Source organism: Orbicella franksi, chromosome 7, assembly GCF_964199315.1.
Source record: "Orbicella franksi chromosome 7, jaOrbFran1.1, whole genome shotgun sequence".
NCBI lineage: Eukaryota > Metazoa > Cnidaria > Anthozoa > Scleractinia > Merulinidae > Orbicella > Orbicella franksi.
The window spans coordinates 12148678-12170239 of record NC_138151.1 but is presented as its reverse complement, the minus strand read 5'-3'; the positions used below and the strand labels follow the sequence as shown (position 1 = coordinate 12170239).

Here is a 21562-nt window from a genome sequence, read left to right as displayed (position 1 = left end):
GTTGTTCCATCAAGTGATATGAGAAAGAACGAGCATAAAGCTTCGACCGCTTCGCATCCATAATGGTTGTTTTGAAACTTTGAATTTACTTCATGTAAAATGTTTACATTTTCTGATGCCTTATATGAATCCAGGAGCCCAAAACAAAAAAGGCAAACAAACTCTCCAGAGTGCGCAGTAAGGATTGGAAATCATCTTTAAGTCTTGTATTTTTGGTAGGAAATTTTGATGCCAGGTATTTTTTTGGGGTGCAAAATTTCAGGCTCATGTGTGTTTTTGGGTTCGCAATATGAAGCTCCGTCGGACCCCCCTGTCATGTATACTGCGAGTTCCCCCCGGGTTTAAATAGATGGATGGATCACTTTATTTATACACGGTAAATTCCACTCAGTTGTATACGAACAGAAATATCAACAAATGTAAAAATTAAACAGTATAATCATTATAAAAGTAATTACAAAGAATAAAAGCCTAATCTAAACAAATTGAACCTAATCTGACCTAAACTGAGCTAACTGCCTATTTCAATAGAAATAAATGAAAACAATAGTACTGCTTTTCAGGGATGCCGTGGGGTTAATTCACTCAAAACTGAAGTTTCTTAGCTTCGTCTTAAATTCACCTAATGTTTTAGATACTCAAATATCAATTGGAAGGCTATTCCACAACGCGGCACCGCTATGAGAAAAACTTTAGTTCAGGGTCTTAAGTTATTTAAGGTAACTTGTGAGCATGACTACCCGGAATCATCGTCACAGATCAAAAACTTTTTTATTAATACTTAACCCCAAGTGGCATTGTTTTTGATGCTTTGTTGCAAGTAGATTTAGACTCGAAAAAACAGGTGTCATATTCGCTATGACGCAACGAAAAAATAAATCGAAAACTATTCAGTGGATTGAGTCAAGAAAATTTAATATTATAGAAGACTGGTAAAGAAGACACCTCTCCGAGTTTTGGGTCTCTGCGTTTTCCCAAACTTCAGATATTCGTCGAAATGTTTTTTCGCAAATTTACAGAGCCCAGTATGGAGCCGCCATGTGCTCCACCAACATGGCGGCCGGAAAATAGTGCAAACATCTGGAGCTTACTTTGGCTATCTACGCGACTGATTACCTGAACTGAACCAACAAACATTTATACAAGCACTTTTCCTAACACCTTAACTCCTAAAAAGGCTAAAGATCTCTAGATAAGTGTATATTTTTCAACAAACGCGATCGGAGCGGTATGTCACGCACCGTCATAACTCTGAACTTCAAACGGCGCTGGTTTCCAAACCAAGCACGCCATTGAGCTGAAAAGTTGTAAACAGATATGAGTTTAGATCCCCTTATGCCTTATGAAGATAGAAATTTTCGTGGCTCTTTAGTTTTGGACTTTGGAATTTGATGACGTCACGTGAAAACGATCTATAACGTTCAAACCACCGCGTGACGTCTTAGTTGTTTGAAGTTCGGAACACAAGGCAAGCAAAACACGACATCGAGCCTACACTGTAGTTTGTGAAAGGTATCGAGCCTAGTTTGTGGAAGACATTCAATCTTTGTACTCGACTTTGATATATCAAGAGGTTTGTGGATTGGTATTTGCTGAAAAGTGACAGTCTGCATTTTACCCCTTGTCTGCAGTCTGTAGTCTGCATTTTACCCTCAGTCTGGATTTTACCCCCAGTGCAAAACGCAGAATGCAGACTGCAGACCGACCTCAGTCAGTTGCAAAAACTTATCCCGCAGTAAATATCACGCCTAACGGAAGTGTGCTGATACCTAAAGCAAAACGTGACCTCAGTCACGGAACCTGGCACGTGCGATTTGATTTTCATCCACTTCGAGAGTATAGACACATAAATTTTTGTGAGATCAATCTCGTTCCCAGAGCCCACGTGTCTTTTGGTCAGCGCCTAGACACGGAGTCTTGGCGCTGTCCAAAAGACACGTGGGCTCTGTGAATGAGATTGTTGTGTGGCATCGCTCTGATTGGACATTTGCATACGCTTGGTTGCATTGATTCGAGTATATCACAGGGAGCCCTCACATCCGTTTAAAATATGAATAAAAGATTAACCTACCTTTTTCGCCCGTGTTTTGTGTTTTGTGGCGGCCATTTTGAATTTTATTATCCTCGGTGAGCGATCGGATCCTCCGAGAATTTCCGCCCGTCCCAGACTTCCGTAATTTCGGTTCCAGACCTCGTAATTGCAGACCGCGCGGGTATTAAAAATTCAAAATGGCCGCCACAAAACACAAAACACGCGCGAAAAAGGTAGGTTAATCTTTTATTCATATTCTAAACGGATGTGAGAGCTCCCTGTGGTATGTCATCGAAGTGAGCACAACAGACTACAACACAATCACGGAAATTGAATGCAGTATGCGGGCTGAACGCCTCAAATATGTGCTGATCTGGTGGGTCATCATGCTTTGTACTCCAGGTATGTTCACATTTAAATTCTAACTTCGTTAAAGGAACGCCGCAATCGCACGCTTTTCGTATGTGTCATCGCCAAACTTTTTGCTTCCCACTTTCAATGGTCAATGAACATGGCCCGGCGAATGATTCTTTTGAAAAGTAAAATTACATTAAAGGCAGAGGAGGTGGTGGAAACACATCTTAAATCGTTTCACGCCAGTGCTTCAGTGTATGTAAAACGACATCCACATGCGCGCTTTTCAACTCAACTTGGGATTTTCGCCGCTCAGTAATTAACGTAGAGGTCTATAATTTGCAGACAAAATATTTTGATTCAGAACCCCAACCTGCTGACTGTTTATCCAAAATGAACGAACTCAAATGACTCAGTCGCGTTGGCCGGTTGTTTGCTTTGTTGTAAATTTTCCCTTGTTAGATTGTTACTTTAGAGAAATTGCTGGTTTTCATAGCTCTTGTACAGAAGAAATACTTATGAACTGTAGAACTATCATGTGTTATGCAAACAGTTTTACATGTAATTGTGGACCTTTTGTAGAAGTAACGCTTTATGAAAACTGACTCCAGCCTTGGAATCAAATTAAACGGGTTGTTTCAATTTAGTTTAACATCGACACATAATTACAGTATTTCAATTGCCTGTGGCTATTGCCTTCCCTGGGTATGAAATCCAGACAAAGTATGAACTGCCTATGATGCAAAATAAATTTACTTTAGAGAAAGAGCAATGTTTTTTGAAGTGCAAAATGTTGTTTGGTTGTAGCAAAGCTTACACAATTGTTGTTTAAATAGTGTTGTTCAACATACTCAGCAATACAGTTCAACTTTGCAATGGAATGTAATATTTTACAGTAACAGTACTGACATCTCAGCTTTAGATGCATGCCCCCTTGCTCACATCAAAAGTTCTGTTGACTTTTTTTTTAACACTGTAACCAGAAATATGGTATATGAAGATAACGTCTATGCATGATGGGTTGGCATAACCCTAAGTTATGCCAATTTCTGTTGCATGAAGTGACTAGAAGTATTTCCACTTCTCATATATAGGATTCTAATCAATCATACTCAGGGTTACCCTTAAATTAGCACAGAACTTGCACATACCATTTACAAAGCTGGGTGGAGAAAGGCACTGTGTGAGTTGAGTGTCTCATTCAAGAACACGACAATACAACGATCACAGTAAAGGCTAATGTATCAGGACCACTTGATCAAGAGTCCAGCACACTAACCATGATTAGGCCACTTCCTCTCCCACCCACCCATCTCCCACACATTCCCATCAAGATTCACTGAATTATTTCAAGCAAAATTTGTATACGGCTTAGACAGAACTTAACATGATGACACAATACTCCAGTCATCCAAGTGGCCCATCAGTCTGGATGGAGCTTATCCTGGATTCTGTAATATGAAGTGACTAGGAATATTTCTCCTCCCCCCTGGATGGTATTCTAGTCCACCCATTTATACACCTGGGTGGAAAGAGGCACTGTGAGAGTTTAGGGTCTTTGCCCAAGAACACAACACGATGTCCCCCGCCAGGGCTTGAACCTAGACTGCTCGATCCAGAGTCAGGTGCAGTAACCATAAGGCCCCCGGGCCTCCACCAACACAAAGCAGTGAAGAGTCACTTTTAATCGATGACATATTGTGTGACGTCCTCACTTTATGCTGGCGTGCATGCATTCCTTTGGATAGTGATTTTGCATAGTTTCGTTGCGCTTATGTCCGTGCACTTATGTTGCACACGATTTATCCCCCTGTGGAAGCAAAATGTACTCTAGGAGTTCCTTTGCTGCTTTCCTTTGCTGTTTGTAGGTTCAGCAGAGTGCTTTTAATTGTAGTTTTTAAAAGAATATTTAGGGGTGGATTTTGGTTTATACAGTATTGGATAAATTTGCATTCACGGGCAAACTCATAATAAGAACATATCCTCCATACATACAAGTTTAGATAGACAAGTAAGTTGCACAGGCGATAGGTGAGGGCTTTGCGGTTTTCCTTTGCCGTTTGTAGGATCAGCAGACTGCCTTTAATCGATATGACAAGTGTACAGTTAAAGCAACAAATTAATTTTCTGTGAGGAAATTAGTGTTGCCAAATATTTTTAAAGATAATAAGGTGTTGATTTCAGAGAGAGTAACTTTCCTTCGCGTGTTTCCATTGCGGCTTTACTTTGCTGTTTGTAGGATCAGCAGAGTGCTTTTAATTTCAGCTTTTAAACGAATATTTGGGAGTTGATTTTGTCGGATAAATTTGTGCTCACTGGCAAACTCGTAATAAGAACATATCATCCATACATACAAATTTAGATAGACAACCAAGTCGCACATGCTATAGCTGAAGGGTGTACATAAAATTTACGGATTGGTAGTGCAGTTGTACTCTTGCCAGTCTTGAAGTGAATTGAATGAGCATTGTCTGAATTGAATGAACACTGTGAGAGCACTGTATGAGCATTGTATGAGCACTGAAATATACAGTTTACAGTAGTGATAATGAAGTCAGGGTACGATTCATTTGCAGTTTTCAGTTTTTTATGAAGTTTTGGAAATGTACTGTTTTATATTTTCTGTCAATGAAAGAGTGGTTGTGATTAAACAATCGATGATCATTTTGTCAGGGTAAAGACAATTTACAAATGTTCATTGATGGCAAGCAGACAGTTAACAACAAATTAATTTTCGGTGAGGTAATTAGTGTTGCCAAATATCTTTAAATATAATAAGATGTGGATTTCAGAGAAAGAAACTTGTACTTTGCAGCTCTCCTTTGCTGTTTGAAGAATCAGTGGAGTGCTTTTAATTTCAGCTTTTAAACGAAGGTTTGTGGGTGGATTTGGTTTATACAGTGTCGCATAAATTTGTACTCCCGGGCAAACTCATAATAGCTTATCTTCGATGCATACAATTTTAGATAGACGAGCAGGTTGCACATGCGAGATGACAAGTCAAGAGAAAATGATTTTCTCTTGGACAGGTACATGGTTAAAACAACAAATTAACTTCCGGTGAGGTAATTAGCTTCGCCAAATAAAGTTAAAGATAATAAGGTGTTGATTTCAGAGAGAGGAACTTTTCAGCAGAGTGCTTTTTATTTTAGATATCTTTCTTTTGGGTTGGTACATTTCGCTGACCCCTAACACATGGACTAACAAGATGGATCTGGTACATGAACTACTTGAATGAACCACCAATCGACTACCCTAAATGTAAACACCTAAAATGTCTAACTCAAAAGTTTAAGAATCAGTTTGTCTGCTTATGTTCCAATCTTCTAGTAACAGTTTTTTAACATCATCGCTACTCCATGCATTGCATGCCATTTATTAGATACAGTAACAGTTTTATTAATATCACATAGAACTTACATGTATCTTTTTATAGGTCTGACCTCCTCTTGTGTTATACATAAATGTAGTCCTTCCCCCATCCATTCCCAACAATTTGTTTTTCTCTTTTAGTAGTTCATATGCCCTGATTTGATTGTAAATTGACCCTTTCTTCCCCTCCCTTGACGGAAAAAAAATTGAGCCTCAACTTATGTACACTGCAAGTCAGTCATACACTGCAGCCACTCATGAAAATTACTCTTGGTGCTGGCGAAGCATTACATTATTGTCCATTGTCCACATTAATTAGCTCTTGTAATCTAAAACAAAAGAAAATAAGAAACAAATGATCAGCTTGAATAATAATTATTTTTAACTAGTAATAATACTGATCACAGCACAATTCTATAGTTCTTACTGATAATATCAAAGTAGGTGAATTAACCCCATGGCCATGCTTTAAGGTGACTTAGGTTTAAATGTACAAAAATAACTATAAAGCTTGACAGTGTTTACACAGTCTGATAATTCAAAATAGGAAAGATTGCAATTCAAAACAAGGAATTTCACTTGAAAAAGAATGCAGTTGTGTCCATACAAAGCCAGGTGCAAGAAGTATGAATCAATAATATCAGAACTCTCAGAGGTACTGTAATGATCATATAAATTGCAATCATGGTAAATTTAAGTTGTGTAATATTGACAGTTGTTGCAGGGTTATTATAACAGCTAGAGAAAAACTGTCATTTGAATTGATTAGTGTACATGAGACTTTTATGGCACACACCATATATAATGGTAATTGAACTGAGTGGAGTGCAATTTGGTCTGAAATCACAAGTATGATTTCAGACCAAATTGCACTCCACTCAGTTCAATTGCCACTTTATTTGATCCATTTTGAAATCACACAATTTTATTGCCTTAATTTTTAGATTTTTGGTGTATTGTTCTGGTAGCTGGTTTGTTTAAAGAAAAAAAAAAGCAGACACGGAAATGCCTTTATGTCTCATTTAGTATGCAAGACGATGTCATGTGATGAAAGCTCATCCGAGCATGACAAAGAAACAAGCAATTTTGAAGTCAGAACGAAAATAGTCTACTTCAGGTATAAAAGTTCAATTCTCGTTGCCTGAATCAATGATGGAAGGTCTTTCTTTCTTCTGTGGTTGAGGCTGAGACTGTCCATTTCTTTTTGTGACCTTGGCAAAGGACTTAATACTCAGGACCTTGTCAAGTTCTTGCGGCGCCATTTGTTTCAAGATATTTCCAAGATGGCGGGACTAGCACCAGCTTCGTTTGTGGAGTGGGGCGTATTTTGACTGTGTTTATTCACAGCGACAGAGTTGAGCTCTTTTGTTGCTTCGTTTGAAACTACCGGAAACCTGGAAACATCTACCTTCTTGAGATGGCTCTGAATTTGTTGTTGTGTGGTTTCTCGTTTGTTTATGTTTTACTGGACTTGGTATCATACGGATCTTGAGCAGATGTTGAAGAAAAATCGCCAAAATATTCGTCAAAATGGTCACTGAAAGTTGGAAACTTCCATTAAAGTAGGTCTTCAGTCTGAAGGAGCTCATAATCGTCATTCAGAAACTGTAATTAATTAAATTCGTCAATTTTTTTTGGAAAAAACAATAAGTTTTGGCAATAATAGTTGCAAAATTCTCCACACAATGGCTTTTTGCCTTTCATTTTCCTGAAATTTTATTGATTACTTTAAACTAATATTGAAATCTGATTGGTTGTTTTGTTTTACTGTCCCATTCTCCTTGGCTGAGAAAAAGATGCGATTTAGAGCAAAAAATAGTGCGATTCGTGAATAAATCGCACCACTGAGAGCCAATCAGATTGTAAGGATAACCAGTGATTTCAAAATGGATTTAGTAAATCAATTTAACACTGTCAAGTCTATACATATAAAACTTCTGTGTTTCTTAAATGTTTTTTTTAAGTGCATTGGGCCCAAAATTACAGGTTTTCAATTACACTTTCAAAGGTGAACTAATTAAGGTGACACATACATGTAATAATTAGAAGGTTGATTCATGGCATTCCAACATACCACTTGACTTCAGCTTTGCTTCCTTTGGTTACCTATAGTGAAATGAACACCAGCCCTTGAATGTTGTGGGTTCACAAACTCTGACATGGGTCATGAAACATTGTTGGGTATTAGGCTGCTGGAGTGGTTAATTGTCATTTATCAGGGCTGTCATTAAGTTTTAATTCACCAGTAGCCTGACCCCTGCACCAGGACCATGGATAGACCATGTTTTTCCATGGTTTTACCATGGTTGAGCACGGTTTTCAAAACATGGTCGACCATGGTTTGGCAATGGTTTTACCATGGTTTGACCATGGTCAACCATGCATGAATGTTAAATTGCACTAAGGATATAACATACATGTAACCATGGTCACCCATGGTTGAACTGGAAGTTAAAAGTTCACAATTAACCAAAGTTAACCGTGGTTGCGACCATGTTCAAGAGGCATGTTAGACAGTGGTCAAACATGGTAGATGATAGGCACAAATGTTGATGTAAAACATGAATTAACATGTTTAACCATGGTTTCAGATTGACTGGACATGAATAGACATGGTTAACCATGGTCTACAACCACGAAATGACATGGGCAACCATAGTTAACCATGACCAGCCTACAATCCTGAATTAGCATGAGTAAGAAAAAAAAACATTATCGAGATATACAGGATGTGAATAAACCTGGTTAACCATGGTCTACAACCATGAATTGACATGGGTAACCATGGTTAATCATGCATGATCTTACCATGAATTAGCATGGGTTGAAAAGGCCCATAATGTTTTAGATTGACAGGGTGTGAATGAACCTGGCTGAGCCAATGGATTGGTATTCAAATAATTGATAGATGCCTAATCAATTGACTTGGAAATCAACTGTTCAATCAAAGTTTTGCAATAGTCAGCCCATAAATCACGCAAGAAAGGGATGAAAACAATAATTTGCCACGGTCTGCATTTATTTTCAAATCTGTGGTCAGGCACTAAGTCTTTCTTTAACTCTAAGTGTATCATATTTTTTTACACCAGATGGATTCGATTTGAGGTACAGCATATAAATGTAACAATAATTATACGGACAGTGTAATTGTACATGCATCTCTAGTTTTGAATAATCATGCTGTTGTAACGCTGTCTCTTAAACCTAACAGGCTATGATCGTCAAGAAGGTAACAGAAACCAGTCACATTCCAGAATTTCAACTTCAACTGTTATAGCCAAAAAGGGGTTATACATTCAACACATAACATTTGAATTTGCTTGTGTTTTACATCAGATTAACAGGATTGAGTTAGAAATCATTAGATTTGGCATTCTCAAGAAGCTGAATGGATATATAAAGATTGCGAATTTACATTCTGACAATATTTTGTGGTGTTTATTATGACTCAGAATGCTCCAGAAGAGGATGCTTATTGAGTTATAAACAATGAAGTGGAGTTCTAAATTAAATCTTCAACACTCATTTTCCAATCCACAGGACTGTGAAACCTCTATTTCAACCTTCTACTGAGCTTTCTTTTAAATCTCATCTGTATGATAACCATCTTAGTCATCAGTAATGTTTACAATAGTCTTTTATTTTAGGTTACGTGTATTTAATTCTAAGTCTTGAGTAAAAAGACCAAGACTTGAATGCATGTCAAATGATGTCTGTCAATTTAAAGAAAAGTTTGAAATACTTATGATGTGGTTAATTTGATAATTTCTTAGAACAAAATTTTCAGTGCCTCAAACAATAATCAGCAGATGGTGTCCTCAGAATGTAAAGAAAAAATGTGCTTAATGAAACTGTTACAGTACCAATCTGTTTAACTCTTCACTGTGTCTCTCCATCTGAATAGCCTAACTTATCTGACCCAACAAACTTTAAAAATTGTCCACATTGCACATTTAAACCCAAAACTCAAGCAAGTTGCTTGAAATGTTGTTGCATTGTTATTTGAAGAAATAAGTTCTGAATTACATTTTTTTTTTCCTTTCTGCAATTTGCCGGTAGGTATTGTCTCCACTTTAAAGCCTCTAAAAACACTTTTAATTCATATTTTCCCGAGTCAAGCTCTCCCTCCTAACAGCTTTTTGAACTGCCTGTATTTTTGCAGTTATTTCGGAAGATGTTGCTTCATCATGCATTTCAATGACAAGTTTTTTTAGTAGCTCTAACTTCTCACCATCAAACTTTGGCTTACATGTAGCTACAATTTTCGAATTTGAAGCTTTACCAGACACAGATTGAGCCAAAATTTCTTCTACAGTAAACAATCTCCACAGGAGGATGCTTACTGTGTTCAGAACAAAGATGTATGGTTGCCAACTAATGTTGACTACATTCATTTTCCAACTCTTCAGACTTAGAAACCTCCATTCCAGCAGCTGGCTGGATCCTACACCCTGACTTTAAGCTTCCTCAGTCTTCTTTTTATTACTTGTAACTCGTCAGTGATGCTGGCGATTGACTCTTTCAGATCAGATATTTCCTCATGGCAAGAGTCACAAGAGCCCTGAAAAAAGGGAATGTCTAAATTAGTGCTAGCCGGAGTAGTACATGTAGTTAGCCTTGATATGGCCATTGTAGAGAGGTGGCTGTTATGGGGAGATATGACAACTGTTTTTTTTTTTGTTTGGTGGGGGAGGGTGCAACATTTTTTATTAAAAAAGTGCATATAATATTATTATCATGTAAATATGTATCACAGTGAGAATAAATCTTTTGTATAAATCTATTAGCATTCTATCACGAATGCTGGTCTCTGATTGGCTACACTACTCACTGTCTCTTCTGTTGTAGATAGTGAGTAGCGTAGCATTAAGTGCTTGTTAACAGACTGGTGGGCACTTCTTTGCATTTTCAAAGTGTCTGTGAAGAGGATTTAGACAAAGTTTTGAACGACTTGTAGATTTATACTAAAACAATTACATTATTCGTTCTCAATTCCTCTGCGTGATAGTTGACTCAGGCTGCGCCCTCAAAGAAATATAGAGAAATGTCAAGCTCAATTATTCTATTTGTTAAAAAGAAATCAAACAGAAATAGTCTTCAAAGGCTTGGTATTGATCAGTACTTGGTACTGATCAAGTTTTGTGACTTCTCACAATTTTAAAAACTTGGTTTTTTATACACCATTTGTCAGTCGTTGATTAACTGGCCATTGTTGAGAGGTTATTTCAGCAGTCAGGACTCGTTTTAGTGGCCATTACTGTTGTGAAGAGGTGGCCATCGTAGAGAAGTTGGAATGAGAGTGAATGTACATGACCATCTGCCTTTACGTGAAATAAAGTCGCCATTGTAGAGAGGTGGCTGTTAGTGGAGATTTGACTGCATATTTAATAAAATAATTTTATTATTCAGAAAGCAAAATGTATAGAATTTTTTCACTTTCGTGTTTGATGTTTGAGGATTGCTTACTAACCACCTAAGATGAAGAGAAAAATTTCAGTAAGTGAAATCCAAATGGTCAAACCACAATTGTTTCTATAATAGTCACTCATGACTAAAAATCATTTTTGATTAGTACTAATTTGACAGACATGCAAATATCACTTTCAGCCCTGCAGGGTTTGTCTTTAGTTCCATGTTTAGTTAATAACATTACAAGACAGTTTTATTATGGATGGTGAGAAACTAGAGGCAAAGTAGTGGTGAAAACACAAGAACAAGAACAATTATTGTGAAAAAAATATTTTAATTAATTGATGAGCCTGACCCTTTGAATGACTATAAGTAGATGTGCATTTTTGTCTTTAAAGAAAGGAAATCTGCATCGTGCAATATAAATTAGACAGTGTCATGACAATAATACAGTTAATGAGCACCTCATGCCACAGAACTGTTTCAAGTCACTCTTGCAGACATAACTGATGGAAATTATTACCGTTATTTGTTGGATGATGTTCAATTTCTTGCAAATGAAAACTGCATTAGTGGGATGTTTAATACTGATGGTATCTAGGCATTATGCAAATCTGCACATGTAAAACTATGGCCAATTTTTCTTGCAATTAATGAAATTCCCCTTCGTCAGCAATTTTCAAGGGAGAATATGGTTTTAGTTGGGATTTGGCTTGGGTAAGGGGTCTCCACCATTCTTGCGATAAAATTATATAAATAAATTTGGGGAAGAAATGTGTAGCTTGTTATGATCACCAAGGGACACCTGTACAAATACCAGGTAATATGGTTATCATGAAGGTTGGCATATTTTAAGGTTGATCTTAAAGCTAAGTCATATATTTTGCTTATGACCATGCACAATGGGGGAAAGTGGGTGTTGTACCTGTGAAGAACCAGGGAGAACTGTAAAACGAGGAAAAGGTCATACTAGATGCTGCCCTCACAGAGAACCCAAGGAACGATTTCCTCTTAGGGACTGCAATGATATTAAATATAATCTTGGACCAAAGGCAACTGCAGGGGGGGGGGGGGGGGGGAGAAAGGGTGTTATTAATATGAATGGGCTAACATCTATATGCCATGGTTTGACGTAGTCCTCAGCATTGTCCCAGATTATATGCATAGAGTTCTAATGGGTGTCACCAAGACATTACTTTGTAAGCGGTTCTCACCTCAGAGTAAACAACCATTTTTTATCAGCAACCATTTACGTGGTATTTCAAAAGGGTCAAACCTCTGGACTATGCTGAAAGACTGCCAAGGGATTTAGAAAAACACTGCTCACTTGAATTAGCTACAGAGTTACAGGCATGGTTATAATGTACTATGCACTCCCTTGTTTTTGGGTTATCTTCCTGCAAAGTACCTAATTATTAAACACTTTGCATATTTTTTACAAGCAATTCACTTACTTCTTGGGGACTGTATAACTGAGGCTGAGGCGGTAAAACCATTACATATAAATTTTGTCAAACATTATATCAGTGTAACTTGAAAAAGGAAAAAAAATATAGTTTCCGATAACGATAATAATCGATACCAATCGATGAATCAGTCTTTGTTGATTACTATGGGCAAGCGATAACTTACAACCTTTTTTTCTTCATCTATTTTCATCGATTGCTATTGGCAATCGATACCAATCTTCAGTTGATATCAATCATTGTTATCATTTAATATCATTTATTGGTTTACTCATTGACTACGCCTGGAATATGGCAACTGAATAACAGTTCAGGTCTGAAATAGTGAGGGATGGCCAACTTTGGTCTGTAATAATATACATGAAAAAATTACTTGATTCTGATTGGCTGAGAGCAGTGCAGTTCAAGTGTAACACCAGTGCAAAAAGTGTAATACCAGTGCAAATTACACATCGTAATTCTGGATTATGATTGGCTGAAAGACAATAGGAAATTTTCTAAGCCAATGATATCACAAAAATGATGAAAATTTTGTCCGAAAACTTTGAAAGTTTTCTCCAATGAGAAAAAAATGGCTTCAAGAAAGATCGTGCGGCACTTCCTCCACGCCAATTTTTTCATGTGTATATTATTAATAAGTAATCATACGGTTTTTGTCGTTCAATTTTGAATTAATTTGCACCTGTGAGTTTTTTCAAAAAGGTGAAATTGCACTCGCCAAAGCGGCTTGTGCAATTTCAGCTTTTTGAAAAACTTACTCGTGCAAATTAATTCCAAATTGAACTCGAAACCATGTGATTACCTATACAAATAGGATAAGGATTTCAAGAAATTCGCTGCACACCGCCACCCACATTCTCTGACAGACCCCTCCCCCCTCCCCTCCCCTCCCCCGAACCTGGTCGGTCTAACAAAACATTGCAGGTTTGAGCATTAAGATGTCATTATTTATCTGTGCGATGGCTAAACAGCCTATTTTGGTCAGCGCTGCATAACAAACAAAATATTACTGAGCTGAACCTAATATTAATTGTGAGAAATAAGTTATTGCCATAGGCATATGAATGATGTACTCAGCTTACCGTACAAGTACTGTGCTGCACGTCTCATAGATAATTCAGCTCTTTTCAAACGCCCTCAGTCGATAAAAACTATGCCAGTGACTATAGTTTCACCATTGAAGCAAATAATTAAAACGCGATATAATGCGAAGAAATTATGACGTACTCAAACGAAGCACAATGCACCTTGAAACGTTTCCTGAAGGAGGCTAAAAAGATTAAGGTTTTGTGAGGGCGAAGGTATATGCATTTAAGCAATAAACATCTCTCACAGCCGTGTCTGCTGTCACCCTGATTGCATTTGTGATTGACAGTTTCTTTGTTCTCAGGTCGCTCGACCAATAACCTGGCCCCAGAGGTTCCTTGCATAAGAGAGCCACGAAGCGGCGAACGGAAAAATCAAGAAAAACCTCTGGGACCAGGGTACTCGACCAATGTCTCCGAGTTAACGTTAATTGAAGTGTAAACTTGTATTTATGAGTGTAAATTAGGCTTTTGTACATTATGCTTTTATTATTTACCCATTGAAATACTAAGTACCACTAACCCCCCAATTTTTGTTTTCGCTAACACAAATTTCCGTTTTCTCCTGATCACCACTGCGAAAAAAAATTATCGTTGTAGCTATTTTCGTTAATTTTGTATGAATTTTCAAAGTTTTTAAATTTGCCCATTTCCATGTTCGCGACCGACGAATAGTGGAGAATGGGACGAGTTGGCTTCTGACGTCATTTCGGGAATAACAATGTGTTTCTGAGAAGAATATTTTCATATTCATATATTAGTGTGTCAAAATCGTTGCAGAATGCAAGGAATATGTGTTGTCGGAGGCTGTAACAATACAGGATGCGTAGGACAGAGTATTCCTCTTCATTCAATACCTCTATCCCGATGAAACTCGACCAGAAACGAGAAAGCGACCAAAGAATTGAAGTGGGTTGGCTCTCGGGTTCGCCCTACTGTAAAAACCTAGAGATTTTCATGGCGTGTATATTCTTCTCTATTTCTAGTGGAAAGCTTGACATTGTTAAGGTACTGCATAAGAAAGGGAGAAAAGGCTTGCAACTTGGCGGCCGCCAGCCGTGACCTCCACTTCAAACTGGAATTTACGCCAAAATACTGAAAATCGCACCTGAATGGCGACGGTTGTTGATTGTTCTCCATTGGTCACCGACCAAAAGTAATTTCTTTAAAAAAAAAACCGCTTCAGACAACCCAGGAAGGCGAAAAAACACCGCACAGTAGTCGATTAACCTTTCATTCAACTTTATTGGGATATTTAGACCAAGATGTATTTCCAGAGCTTTATTCATAACCCTCATAGATTCTGTTATTAACCACGAACACGTAAGGTGGTTAGCCTGTGGTACCAGTCGAAACTATAGGTGAGGAAATTACACGGTAAATTAAAACGTATCGCGTTTCTGTACTCGAAATACAGGCTTTTCTAAACGAATAGTAAACGAAACCCATGTGCTACAACGAAGCGATTAAGATTGTTGAGGCTTCGAACTGGTGAACTAGCTGTGTATTAGTGGATTTTACGCATTTGTGGTACGCATTTACGCATTTTGTCGTAATCCGGAATGGATCAAGCATTTATAAATACACGAGGAAAGTGAAACAAGCGATTAAGATTCGACTCGAGCTACCGATGGAAATTGTCGCGCTGAAAGAAGAATGTGCTTGCAGGCAACCGGAACGCAAACTATGAATAAGTTGAGAACTCCCAGGTTATTAGGCGAGATAAGCGGCGCTGTGCAGTTAAATGGCTTTTCTGGGAAAATATTATTTTTATTTTGGGGTCAGTAGCATTTTAATACTCCATTTTTTCCAATAAAATACTCGTTCTCCCCCAGAAAAGCTCAGTTAATGCTGATACATAGGATTTTTCTAAATTTTAATAATTTTAGCGTTTCAACACATGCAATTACAGTTCAGAGTAAAAACGTATACTTGGTATAACAAGTTACATGTAACTACAATTTCCTGAAATGTGACTGGTGCATATTTGGGACTATATCGCACTAATAATCTTCCAAGTTGTAATCGGACAGTTGGCTGCAATCGAACAGTTACATAAACCAACGTTCAACGCCGTTTCAATTTTGAATAGAGGTAAAAACCAATAGAAAAGCCATCATCGGGACTTTGATTACTGGCCGCCTAATTGGGGTGGCCGTTTATTGGTTCTGAAATGACTTGAGCGATGACTCCCTGAACTGTACTCCACTGGGTCCATACATACCACCAACAATAAATACATGTGGATGTTTTGTTTCTTAGCAGTCTTACCAGCGGGTATATGACCATTTTCAAGAGAATATGCATAATCTCTTGTCATTAACTAAACGTCCTCCAGTTCGGGTGGGGGGGGGGGGGGGGGTACTCCCATATAAAAAGGACAGGGGAGTTCGTCGTACCCTTTAGGGGTTAAAAATAGCAGTTGCAGTATCTCTTGGGGTGTTCAGCTTCAAAAGGTCCACAGCGGGAGCTTTTGCTGTACCTCTCAAAGGGTATTGAACCGAAAAAAAAAAAAAAAAAAGGAGATAATGTTGTTTTAGAATTGGTTCCTCCTAGGGGTGAGAAAAAATTTAAGCCACGCCCACAAAACAGGATCTTGGTACCTCTAAGGGGTTCTTTTCAAAATTTCCGACGAGCAGCCCCGTCCTCTTTATATCGGAGTCCCCCAGGCCCTCCGGTATCTTCAAGCAGATATAGCCTGATACATAGCTTCTTGTTTCTAATCGTGTTCATTTTTGTTTTGTTTTCAAGCTTCTGTCGCCATACCCATTTATGCAGTTGCTGGACAGCCAATGGTGCATCTTCCCTGCATCAAGTTAGCGAGAGAAGGAATAGTACCAAACCCTGAAGTAGAGTCTATGTGGGCTCAATATAACGGAAGCAGATATCTCAGGGTAATCGTTAGAGATAAAAGTGGCACGAAAGAAACATTTAGACAGCTGATCTTAGGTGGAGACACCATCTACCCTAATGCAAACTACACTAACGAACAGTTTAATGGCCGAGTGAAAGTGTCCGCCAGCCGAGGCTTGATAATTAACAACGTGACATCATCGGACGCTGGAACGTTCCAGTGCCGATACAAGGACATGGAAACTAAGGCTTCAGGACACTCGGAAGTGGAACTCATTGTTTTCAACGGTAAGCATTCTTAGGTTAAAGACTAGGGTATCTAAAAGATAGTAATACCGCAGCACACTCTGTTGCACTGATAGTGATACAAATTGTCTGCAAGAAAAAAAAAAAGAAAGAAAGAAAGTGTAACTTAAAATCTGTCCTTGTATCCATCAACTTCACGCACGATGACGCATCGATGGCGAGGTGTGACAAGGGATCGTGACAAAAAAGCACATAGTGATCTGAACTATGTTTGGACTTTAAACGATACACATCAACCTCCCCTTTACCAGATCGCGAAAATCGAAAGATGTGGAAATTGTAGCTGGAGGTCTGTAAGGGAAAATCTTGGCCGAGGTCGTGGGATCACAGACAGAACGCAGCTCTGCACTGCTGAGGATAATCTACAAAAACTTTAATTCTGTTGCGTGGCTGAAGTATACCTTACATAGGTGCACTGTCAAATATTTCAATGAGCCGACCAAGAGAAGCCTAGCTCAAGCGAGTGACCACATTTATCTCCTGTTTAAACAAGAAGAAGGAAACATTTATACTTCAAATAATATAATAGAAAAAAAAGAACAAAAAATTCGTATAGTTTTTTGGTTAGATTATGAAAAAAGTTCATCCAACGGCAGGGGGTAAATAAGAAGTTACCTTGTGAAGATAAAAAATTGGGGGAAAACAGCAGCATAATATAACACACATGGAAACTCAATTTTCTGTGACAAAAAGGTTTCAACTTTCAGAAAGTTAAATTTAATTCAAGTGAGTTTCTTAGAAGCTAATGCTGATTTTACTAGTCCATAACTGTTCCTTGAATTCAGATTTCTAAGCTTCTTTACTTGTTGCAGATATCCCAACGTGCAAGCCTTGTTCTACTACAAGTGAATCTGTAAAGGGTAAGCTTTCGATTCTGATCTGTTTTAAATTGGGGCTTAACCTAAAAATTCAGAGGAGTCAAACAAAACTGCTCTTTCACGGTTTGATTCGGGATTTGGAGTGGAAATGGGTAGCAGGAATGAACAATAATGGATGATTTCGATGACAAACGGTTCCAAGTACAATCTGGACAGAAGAGGGTTTCTTAAAATAAATGCCACCGAAGACGGTAACGGTACCGAATACAGATGCACTGTCATAAGCCGGTATCCAAAGAACAGTCACGTAATTGTTTTTTTGGAGCCTAAACAAGGTAAAATTAGAGGAGGAAAACGTGCAATTTATGAAAGGTAAAATCAACCCACCGTTAGGTACAGTTTGAAACATATATTCTTGAATATGTTCTTGAATACAGATTTCTAAGCTTCTTTACTTGTTGCAGATATCCCAACGACCAAGCCACAGCCTACTACACTTCAATCTGTCAAGGGTAAGCTTTCGATTCTGATCTGTTTTAAATTAGGGCTTAACCTACTAATTCAGAGGAGTCAAACAAAACTGCTCTTTCACGGTTTGATTCGGGATTTGGGGTGAAAATGGGTAGCAGGAATGAACAATAATGGATGATTTCGATGACAAACGGTTCCAAGTACAATCTGGACAGAAGAGGGTTTCTTAAAATAAACGCCACCGAACACGGTAACGGTATCTAATACAGGTGCACTGTAATAGGCTGGTATCGAGAGAACAGTCACGTAATTGTTTTTTTGTTGTTTTTTTTGGAGCCCAAAGAAGGTAAAATTAGAGGAGGAAAACGTCCAATTTATGAAAGGTAAAATCAACCCACCGTTAGGTACAGTTTGAAACATATATATAAAGTAAACAAGACTAATATATTTTATTTCTGCCAAATTAGTTAATTGCTAGAAAGTCCTGGCATTCGCTGTAGAGTCCTTGATTATAAAGCTTAAAGAACTCGTGACGACATTTTACGAGAGTTGAACCACACATGTAACTTAACGGTTATCAGTGTACATTTTCCATCAATCTGAATTTCTTCATTTCTTAGCTGTTTATTTTAAATCAGTTGACTTGTTTGATTTGGTTTGGTTGTTTATTTATCTAGGCGTTCAAATTACAGAGCAGGATATCAACAGTGAAGACGCCACAGGTATATCGTTTCGACAATGTTGATCAAGTAAAGAAAAAAAAAGCAAACAGCAGCATAAAATATTGCCTAAAGAAAGGACCCCTTATTTTCGCCGGAGGCGAGAAATGTTTTGCCTTTTACAAATGAAGACGACGAAAGAACTTCCTCAAAGTTTTAACTTTTAATCTTGTTATAGTTTGATTATGACTGTTATTCATGTGTAACCAGATTTTTTTATATAAAGCTTATTGAATTTGATTCGAACATGGTCACAAGTAATGCACCGAAGACAAACTCCCAAAGACAAAGACGATGTTTGCAGAAAAAAGCTCATTGAAAGAGGGCTTATCACTGTTTGTTTTATATCATAGTACTGTGCTTACAAGTCTACATACGATCGTCGTCTCTGGTGTTCGCCATCACCTCTCGACTCGATTTTCTCGCACGTGAAAGACCAACATGAATTTGTAGGGGTGGTAGTAGGGCACGAGCTAGTTTGTTTTGAGTGCGTTAAATGTCAGAAAAAAGAATTTACAACTACGTACGTTCTTTACCTAGGATTAATCCCTTTGATGTTTAACAAAACAAACTGAAGGTTTTTGCAAAGAACTGAAGTATAATTCTTTGTTTTTCACTAAATAGTCAAATGCCTCACCCCCGGGCAGCCCTTTGCGAGCAAATGCCACATGGCGGGGGCTGACAACCTGTCAAATGCCCGTCCAATTCCCTGGCGGGATGGGCGGGCTGGGAATTGAGAGAGCCATAATGAGCGTTGTGATTGTGATACCAGAGTGTAAATGGACCTTTTCGGCAATACGGCGGCCATTTTTAATTCTATTGTTTGAAATAACTATTATGGGACGCTCAGGGGGCAATTACATACTAAGTTGCCCCCTGAGCATCCCATAATAGCTATTTCAAACAATAGAATTCAAAATGGCCGCCGTATCGCCGAAAAGGTCCATTGAGCAATGCCCAGTTATTCCTCAAACTCTTCTATATTTAGAGCAAGGAAATTCGAAACAAAATGTACAAGGAGGAAAACAAAAAGTACTTGAAAAATGGCCATGCCAAAGTGAGATTTCGCCTGAATATCGACGTTGAAAAGAAAGCACCAACTGCAACAGCAGCCAGTGGTCAACTTAGGGAATCTCTTTTAGATACTGGTTGAAGAATAACCATATTACCGTGGATATATAAACAATAGCCTCCATTTGGTGCGAAAATATGCGAGGATATTTGTCCTTGGACATTATCTGTTCCTGGAAGCTCACAGTTTTCCTCGAGCTACGCTCTTGGGAAACTGTTCGCTTCTCGGAACAGATAATGTCCGCGGACAAATATCCTCGCATATTTTCGCGCAAAATGGAGGCTATTGTGTTTACTATTTTTCAAATCTTTTTCGCAACACGCGCAGTTTTGAAAATTGGGGAATATTCTCGGATATTCCCCAGTTTTAGCTGGGTAATATTCGGTCACGTTATGTGTTTTGACTAATCGCGCGCGAGCGAAAATATTTGATGGATTATAAATAATAGTATTTTGTTTTGGTACCGGCTTTAAATACATTCAACTTCTATGCGATGTACAAATCAAGCCACGTTGATAATTTACCAGCCGCATCGTCGTCTCGCGCATTGTTATCTTTGCAGTCTGCTTGTATCCTCGGTCTTTTACGAATTTTTTTCCAAGCTTATTTCTTAAACACGTTAATCCACGAAGGAGCGAAGTGAGTAAACAGCTCGAAACCATACCATGGACTTTTGCAAGTGAAAAAAATTATATATGAAGTTGAAATCAATGAAGTAACTTATTTTTCCAAATTCTCCGGCTCCTGAAGAGTATCTTTCGCTTAGTTCAAAGGGTATTGCTTACTTCTAAAACAAAAGAGAAAGAACTCCAGAATTTTGTGGCGCTAATATTAGACTTGAGTGAATAAACCAATCAAATGGGAGCATTGCTCACCCTTTGGGATTTGTGACGGACAGGCTGAACACCTCAGCTCGTTATAGATAGGCTCGCTTGGTGTTTAAAGACGTCAATGATTTGTTTCTCATCAAGAATTTACAGCATGCTGATGATTTTTTAGCAATAGATTTTTGAAAATGATATGTCAAGTATGAGTGGTGTAACAAATGAGTCAGGGCACTACATGATCTGTTTTCGACTGACTTGACATATTCTTTACGCATACAAGCGCGTCCCTTGTTATACATGTGTAGCCCTTCGCACCAATGTAATTAAACCTTCATCCTCAGAGTCCCAGAGGCTGCTAGTCGGGACGATGCGATATTTTCGGGTGAGCGATATTTTCGGGCGAAAGTTTACTTCAAGAGCGGACCAGCCCCTGGGCACTTACTCTTACCGAACCAGTTCTAGAAGTGTTCGAATTCCGTCTCGCTGATTGCAGCGGGAGGTCCAGTCGGGCGACTCTGTCGCCTTCTTACACCAAGAGGTTTTTCGCATCGATCGCGGTTCATGGGCGCAAGGGAACAATATTGTTCGATCAATTTTCACGGCGAACTTATCGAAGGTATATCGTAAATTTATATCGCTAATGTACGCGATTTCTACTCTGTTGTTGGTGGCGCGCGAAGCTAGTAGAGTACACAACTTATTATATTTCTCCTCGATCGTTGAACGACTTCTAAAACCTCCTCAAAAATTCCTACGATGTGCGAATCTCAGTTGCACG

General features: G+C 38.4%; 1 protein-coding gene across 2 annotated transcripts; it reads left to right on the top strand.

Moving 5' to 3' along the window:
- The first annotated feature begins 16127 nt into the window (after positions 1-16127).
- On the top strand, positions 16128-20106 carry LOC145492174 (uncharacterized). Of its 2 annotated transcripts, XM_081471514.1 has the most exons (4): positions 16128-16859; positions 17690-17737; positions 18160-18207; positions 18844-20106. In XM_081471514.1, exons 1-4 carry the CDS (start codon positions 16511-16513, stop codon positions 18909-18911), a joined length of 513 nt encoding a protein of 170 aa, XP_081327640.1. In that variant the 5' UTR covers positions 16128-16510; the 3' UTR covers positions 18912-20106. The 2 variants fall into 2 exon arrangements, with proteins under 2 accessions (XP_081327640.1, XP_081327639.1); XM_081471513.1 differs by having other exon boundaries at positions 18160-20106.
- Positions 20107-21562: the final 1456 nt, after the last annotated feature.